Source organism: Martes martes, assembly GCF_963455335.1.
Source record: "Martes martes genome assembly, chromosome: 16".
NCBI classification, from domain to species: domain Eukaryota; kingdom Metazoa; phylum Chordata; class Mammalia; order Carnivora; family Mustelidae; genus Martes; species Martes martes.
Window position 1 is genome coordinate 45158429 of NC_137904.1, and position 8073 is coordinate 45166501.

The following is an 8073-nucleotide window of genomic DNA, read 5'->3' on the forward strand; positions in this document are numbered from 1 at the left end:
TAGAGACTTCCAGAAAGGAGGTGCTGCCAGCCCCTTCCCAGCCCGCCAGAAAGTTCTTGCTGATCTTTGCAGCTCTGCCTTGGGGCTTACTGTTGCAGGAGCCCCCATTCTCCTGTCCAGCCTTACTCATCCTCTGGCCCACCATCCCCTTACATTTTACCTCCTTTACTGAAGGGGAAACTGAGGCCCAGGGAGGTGTGACCACTACACCCCAGAGCACTGGCCATGTTGGTGTGGGAAGGGAGCCCCAGGCAACTTGCTCTTCTTAGTCCGGTGCCTGGACCGTTGGATCTACTACCTGGGCATTGCCAGGTGAGGTGGGGGTGTTCATCTGGTCAGCTAGAACTCCTGACCCCGCTCCCCTGCTCCAGACCCTTCCCTATCCCCGGCTCAGCTCTCCCCCCATTTGCTCCTTCCTCCCCCTCCTCTTCCTAAGGCCAGCTCTCTACTCACCTGAGCACCTGGTGGCTGGGGTGGGGAGGGTGGAATGGGGGAGAGGACAGGCCAACCCACAGCTGGATCCAGTCTGGCATTCCAAGCCCAGGCCCAGCGCTAACCCCCACCCCCTCAGCATCCTGTCTCCACCAGACAATAACCTGTAATCTCTGGAGAAGCCAGTACAGCCGGCAAAGGGTCTGGGGAGGGGTTGGCAGCAGCAGCTCCTGAAAACAGGTTTGTTAGGAAGAGGCTCTGGGGGAAGGAGCTGTTCGTTTGGGGAGAGGAAGGAAACTCAAGCCCAGGGCTAATTAACCCACCCAGACACAGACGGAATCTTTGTCTTCTTGAGGGCAGGGATCTAAGCTAAGCCCCCTAATTCTCCACCCAGACAACCTTGCATTTCCTGGTGGTCTCAGGTAGGGGGGAGTGTCTGATGGTCATGTTCACACCTGGGGAAGGGGGAGGTGATGGCTGTCTAGGGAGAGTGAGGGGCACTTCTATCACCTGCACTTAAGGAGAACAGCAACAGGAGACTCTGGTTAGACTACAACAAGAACTTACCGGTGGCCTTGGGCTGAGCCCTATGTCTCCAAAACATGCACCCAAAGGCCTCAGGATGGATTGGGGGGCACTGAAGAGGAATCAGCAGCCCAGGGAGATACAGAAGCGATGGGGGGACAGGCTGGAGGGTTTCCAGGGCTTCCTGATGGGACTGAAATTAATCCATCTGCGGGGAATGGGGGGGTGAGGAGCTCATCAAGCCGGTGACTCAGGCGTGACCTGAGCTCAAGGTCTTTGATCTCTGGGGCTCAGAATGCAGCAAGAGGCTTGTGTCTCAAAGACTCAGAGAGGAGATGGAGAGTCTGATTAGAACAGGAGCTAGGGGAGGTCTGAGGGTACAGGGCAGGCAACAGCCTCCACCCACCACTCTGACCGCTGGCCACCCCCAAAGCCACGGAGTCTTTGCCCCGAAACCCATTATCATCTGAGTTCATCTCTGTTCTCCTGTTCCCCTTAGTGTCTACTCTGCACTCCCCACCCAAGGCCCCCCTGGCCTGTTCAGAACTTAACTCATTTCCAAAATCCCCTTCTCTCTTCTCTCTGCTCCGGTGTCATGTTGCACTGGTGATGGTAGATGTGGGGGGCGGTGGGGGGGGGGCGGTGAATTGTATGTCTGGGTCAGTCCTGCCAAGAGAAGGGAGGGACTGGCTTTGGGAGACTTCCCTCCCCTCCCCAGCCAGGTGAGGCCCAGTGGGGGAATGGCTGGCATCTCCCCATTTTTCAGTGGAGGTACCAAGGCACAAGGCAGAGGAGAGGCCATGGGTTCTGAGCGCTGTGACATCATCTGGGAGCCAGCCTGTCTTCTCTGGCCATCCCTTCTCCACATTCCTAAAACAGAATCTCGTCGTGTGTGTCTTCTCTCCTCAGCAGCAGCAGGACTAGGGTGGGCGAGTCAGACACACTGGGATCTGAACCGGCGTTGTGGCTTTGGGTGTGTTGCTTACACTCTCTGAGCTCCAACATCCCAGTGTAAAGTGAGAACTGAGCGTGGCTGGGTGAGGGGGGAATGCCTTGCCTCCCAAACAGTTTGGGTCCTAAGCAGATGCCTCCAGATCCCCGTGCCCTGTGCAGGCCCAGCATTCACAGTAGAGGCTGAGGCTAAGAGGAAGGAGCCAGCAAACCTTTTTGCAGATGTTCAAGAAAAACCTAAAATTGTTTGGGGTGTGCGTTTGTGCTGCGTGCGTGCATGGTGGTCAGCGGGGTCACAGTTCAACTTTATAGGGGTGGAGGAGCCCGGTGCTCACGTAGCCCACCCTGTGGGAGGAAGGGCAAGGGGGGCAGGGGAAGATGGCTCAAGACACATTCCTGCAGGAGGGAGCGGCCTGCTGCACAGGAGACAGGTGGGGTGGAGGGTGGGTGGGGGAAGTTGGGGCAGCATGTGGGGGGAGGGGTTAGGGGAAGTCTGGGGTACCTGGCATTTCCCCATCCTGTACCCCCTCCCAAGTGTTCCAGGCTCACCTAGGTGTGGCTGAGCAAGGAGGCCTCTGACCTAAGCACTGGCGAGGAGGCTGAGAGAGGGAAGAGTCTCCGTCCCCACCTCCCACGGGTGGCCTAAGGGACATAAGCAGGAGAGGGTCCCCGCCTCACTGCTTGTGATGGCCTGTCACTGTGCAAGCTGCCAGCCTCACAGATCCCTAATCAGAGTGACAGCTCCAGGAGGCCTCCCAGTGTGGCCTTCCCACCCCCACACCTTCAGTACCCTTCCAGCGAATGAGCGGTCCCCCTAGCTGCCACCCAACTGAGACCTCACGTGTCTAGCTGCAGAGCCGTGTGTTAAAGGCTCCTTACACTTTGCCTCAAGCCTCTTGAAGGTTTCTGTGTGACTCTTCCTTTAGAGGCCGAGGCTGCCCCCAGTCAGCTGCATCCTCAGGGCCCTCTGCTCTGGCCCAGTCCCCACCAAGGGCTGGGAGAGGCCTTCGGCATGGCTGAGGGCCCCTCACCCCCAGTCCTCAACCCAGGGCAGCTGCTGGGGCTGCCTCTCCCACCCCCAGCTCTCAGAGAGCCAAGGAGATAGGAGAAATCCATGGGAGTGTGTGGAGTGGCCTGGAGTAGGCTCAGAAATAATGAGGCCAACGGACAACAGGCTCTTAGCTGGGGCCCCCAAATTCCCGGGTTCCCACTAATCTGAGGACCCTTGATCCCTGCCCTAGGCCCAGCTGTCACCCTCCCATGCTCCCACAGCCCAACCCCCTCCCTCAGCAAGACGGTGAGAAAGGTCTGCCCCCATGGCTGCCGCCCCCTCTGAGCTGTGCTCGTGCCCAAGGGCAGGCTCCGAACACCCCTCTGGGCAGAATCCTGGCACAGGTCAGCACAGACAGATGACTACAGGGATAGCGACTCACTTCCCATTCTGCAATGTGGAGAGGAGAAGCGGGCATCCTGTCTCCTGGTGTCCCCACAAACCTACCCAGAACTCTGGGGATGGGGACTGTGGGAAGAGGGAAGCCCAGAGAAGGGGTTCCCATCCCTGTGTCCCATCTGTCTCCGGCCACATCTTGTGCTTTAGCCTTTTCTCCTCACACGCCACCTGCTCTCTCCAGGGAGGCACAGTGGGCAGGAAGGGAGAGAGGGAGGATTGTACCCCAGGGTCTGCCATCCAGAAGCAGGGCTAAAGAGGCCACACCAGGGCTGGACGGCAGACCCTGGGGCAGACCCTGGGGCAGACCCAGGCCAGACTCGCCTTCCCCACTCCCTACTGCCCTCCAGGCCTGCTTCCCTGTCGGTGCCCCCCTTCTGAGGATGGCACTGCCCAGCACGGCATCACCTCACCTGGAGTCATCCTGGACACCTCCCTCTCCACATCCCTCTGTCACCAAGTCCTGTTGCTTCTGCTACAGAAAAGACCCCAGAATCTATGTCCTGCTTCTTCTCACGTACTCCCAAGTCTTACCCTTCCCTCTTGCCAGAGACATCTAAAAACTCTAACGACTCCTGCTCAGAGCCCTTCAGGGACACCCATCACCTTCAGGACAGAGGCTAAGCCCCCAGTCTGGCTGTGAGGCCCTTCTAGCTGGTTCCCGCTCACCTTTGGTTCCGCTCACCTTTGGCTGCGCCCTCGGCACACCGACCACCGCCCGCTGCTCCCGGAAGGCCACGAGCCAGATCACAGAGCATTGACTCTAGTTGTTTCTCTGCCTGGGATTCCCTTTCCGTCTCCAAGGTCCAACATCAACGTCACCTCTCTGAAGTTTTCCCTGACTTCTGTCAATTCCCTTCTGCCTCTGACTTCCCTAAGCACCATCTACCCGCCTCTTTGGAACCTGTTATTATCTTGGACAAACTTGTCTGCCTGTGTCTTTAGACCTTTCTTGACAGGCAGGTTTGCCGCCTTTGAAAAATGTGAATTCCTCGGCAAATCCCATATGTTTTCAGTTACATGCAGAATCTAGAAAGTCAGTCTCAGGGTGCCTGGGTGGCTCAGTCCATAAAGTGGCTGCCTTCGGCTCAGGTCATGATCCTGGGCTCCTGGGATTGAGCCCCTGGATTGGGCTCCCTGCTCAGTGGGGAGACTGCTTCTCCCTCTCCTCCCCACTGGTGCTCTCTCTTGCTATCTCTGCTTCTCTTTCAAATCAATAAATAAAATCTTTTTTTAAAAAATCTAAAAAATCCATCTTGGAGAAATAGGGATTACAGTCATGGTGGTCAGGGGCTGGGGTTGGGAGCAATGGGGAGACGCTGATCAAAGGGCATAAATGCACAGCGTGGTAACTGTAATTAACAATGCCGTTTTACACACTTACATTGGGAGCTGTTAAATGCTATTGACACTCACATACAATCACAATTATGTGAGGGGATGGAGATGTTGAATAACCTTATTGTGGTAATCATTTTGTATTACACAGGTATATCAAGTCATCACACTGTACACCTTAAATTGACATATATGTCAATAATATCTCAATAAAGCTGGAAAAAAGTAAAAATACGAATCCTCCAAACAGCAGGTTGCCTAGTTAATTTCTATAAATAGCTAAAGAATGAATGAGTGACTTTTGAACACAGACACACACACACACACACACACACACACACTCCAGAAATATCCATATAGTCAGATACACTCTTACTCAGAGTCACACCCTTGGTGTCCAGCCCCAAGCATTCAGGTAGAGGAGCTGGTACCAGCCCTCAGGCCATCCCCTGCCTTTGCTTATGCGGTGACCTCTGCCTGCAGTGTCCTTTCTTCCCATGCCCCCGTTCCAAAGCTCAGTGTGTCCCCCTTCCTCCAGGAGGCCTTTCCTGGTGTCCCCAGGTATAATCACCCCTTCTCCCTTTGTACCCACACGTGGCACCCACAACGCTATTTGCTCTTTTTGCGGCTGTCTCAGACCAAAAGACAGACTCCATCTTGGAGTAGGACAGTGAGGAGTCCAATGGGGGTTTGTCCCCAGACCCCAGCACAGTGAGAGAAATGCAGTGGGTGACCTGTGAATATTTGCCAAAACAACAGTATAGCTCTCTGGCAAAGCTCCTGACCTGGGCTGCAAAGTAAATTTCCAGTGGCTGCTCCTAAGAACCGGGTAGAAGTTCTGGCCTTCCCCACCTCCCACACTGGGCCTGGTTCTGAACTTGTTTCCCCTGCCAGCCAAGCAGCCTGCCTCTCCTCGTTTTCCCCATGGCCCCCACATGCCTGTCAGCTCAAATCACCCTCATGAATGCATTCACCCATTTCCCCCAGAAATCTGTCTTGTAGCCAGCAGCCCCTTCAGCTCACAGCCAAACCTCTGCAAAGTCACCCCAGCCAGGGAGAGGCAGAAATCCTGGCCAGGAGTCCAGCTGCCAAAGGAGGAGTGGCTTCCCCTATCTGTCCTTCAGCTGGAGGGCCGTGCACCTTGCTGACCCCAAACTTCAGAGACTAGAGCAGAGGCCCAGGCTATCCCTTGTCAGAAAGGCTATCCCTGCTGGGGGGCTCCAGACTGGAGAAATGCTGCTTAGGGTTCCTGACCCCCCAGAGACCTCACAAGGAGAGCTCCCACACCCCAAAAAGACCTCAAGAGAAGTCCTCAGTCCTAAAGACCCTTGGATCCTAAGAGACCCCATGGGGGGCTGTCCTGATGTATCGGGGGGACTTCCAACCGAAGGCACCCCAGACGCAACATTCCCCCCACCCCCGAGAGAGCCCACAGCCCCAGAGCCTCTCACGGGGCCCGGACGGAGCCTGTGGGAGCATCACCCCTCCGCACTGACCTGGCCCGGTGGGGGTCTTCCCCAAGCTGAGCTGCCTTAGCCGTCGCTGGTGGGCGCGCCCCCCGCAGTGCACCTGGGCCTGGGCTGCTGAGTTCAGCTGGATGTTGCAGACGTCACAGAGCGTGTAGGATGGCCGTTTTCTTTCCCGCTTGGGCTTAGGCAGTTCTGGGGGCCGAGGGGGGCACTCCGTAGCTCCAGATACGGGGGGCTCTTTCTCACCTGGGGGAGAGGGGCTCAGTGGCCGCTTCATACCTGAGCAGAGAGAGAGGGAGACAAGTCAACAGGCTGAGTACTGTGAGCACACAGAAGGAACAAGAGGGGCTCAAGACCCCGAGACACCTGTGCCCTGTGTCCCAGATGAAACTCCCCAGCTTTTGGACATCCCCAAACCAAGGGTCGCAAAGGGAGCGTGACAGGGTCCGCTTCAAACAAAGCAGCATTAAAACACTGGAAGAATGTCTGGAATGGTCTGGAAGAGGGTCACGAACACACCGAGAGGCCGACACCTGGGGACTTGGCCACAGAGCAAAGCTCAGAGAGGAAGACTTGGATGTTGGGGAGCAGCCAGGGAGAGGAAGCAGTGAGGTTAGGGGAGTCGTCATGGTGCGGGAAGCCAGGGCCCTATTCTCGGCCTCGCAGCAGGCGCTGACAGTCCTGTGACAGGCAGGCATGTGGCACTTACTGTAGCCGCTAGCCAGAGGGCTGACTGCAGAAACCCTACCTCCCTACGCCCAGTGCCCAGCCGGTGACATTCACAAACGTTGACAGTGTGTGAAACCATCCCCACCCCTGGCCCACGTGGCTCCAGATGTCCCTCGCTGTGGGGGCCACCCAGGCCGTGGCAACAGTTGATATTTTCAGTAGTGACCTGCCCGCGTCTACGGAACACAGCCTTTTCACACACTCACACACACATGTACACACACATGCACACACACGCCTCCCTTCCATGCCCCTAAGCTGCCACACACCATCTTTCCGTTCCGACTCACTTCTCTGGAACCTTCCTGCCTGACTCCTCGGCTCTCACCTGCTCTCTTCTGGGGTTGCCAACTCCCTTCCTCACACTGAACGGTCTTCCTTTTCACTTCCTGGATCTGTGTGTGTGCTCTCTGCCGGGGCTGCACACGGGGGCGGGGGGGGTGCTCCCTGAGGGCCTGGCCTGAGCCTCCTTCACCTCCTCTGAGGGGACAGAGAATTCCCAAGCTCAGGGACATGTGACTTCCTCACAGCCCTCAGAAGAAATCCACCCTGAGAACCCCCTGACTTGGGACCTTTGGCTTCCAGGACTGTGAGGTAATACGTTTCTGTTGTGGAGGCCACCTGGTTGGTGATACTTTGTTGCCGTGGCCCTAGGAAACGGGTGCATGGGAGGTCTGACCCGTGCGCTTTAAGAGGTGCCCGGTGGCTTGAGGGGCAGAGGTCCCTGAAGCCCGGCGGAGCGGCAAGGGTGCAGTACCAGATACAGGCTCCAGGTGGCGCAGCGACCATCTAGCGGGAAGCGAAGCGGGGAGACTCCTTACCCCTCCTGGCGGAGAGGACCCCACTTCTCCGCACTCCTGCCACCCCTAGCCCGAGCCATGCCAACCTCCCAGGGGCTGTGTCGGGGGTGCAGGGCACAGTCCTGCCCACAGAGGGCATCCTGGGAGGTTACTGCCCTCACCTTGTGAGCGATCCCCTCCTGGGCAGCCCAGAGTCGCCACCTACTTTCTGCACTCTCTCACCTCCAGGGGGAGGTCATCAGAGCTCTGTTCCAGCCTGCACAAGTCTTCCCCTACCCTCCCAGCAGGAGGAAGAAGCCAGAAAAAGTACCGCTTGCAAGTGGTTTTTCTTGGGGGGGAGGGGGTCCTCAGCTTGCCAGTTGGGAAGAGGCTTCACGGGAAT

The 8073-nt window shown here is 57.1% G+C and overlaps 1 protein-coding gene across 4 annotated transcripts in view; it reads right to left on the reverse strand.

Moving 5' to 3' along the window:
• Window positions 1–6441, reverse strand: part of ZNF385C (zinc finger protein 385C) — a gene marked incomplete at its 5' end in the record, with an annotated part of 28581 nt that extends 22140 nt beyond the window's left edge. For 3 of the 4 annotated variants that reach the window (XM_080826340.1, XM_080826341.1, XM_080826342.1), the window contains one exon: window positions 6190–6439. In XM_080826340.1, coding sequence (XP_080682466.1) covers window positions 6190–6439 — 250 coding nt within the window. Of the gene's footprint in view, window positions 1–6189 lie in introns of all 4 variants that reach the window. The other variant, XM_080826339.1, reaches the window with a different exon arrangement.
• Window positions 6442–8073: the final 1632 nt, after the last annotated feature.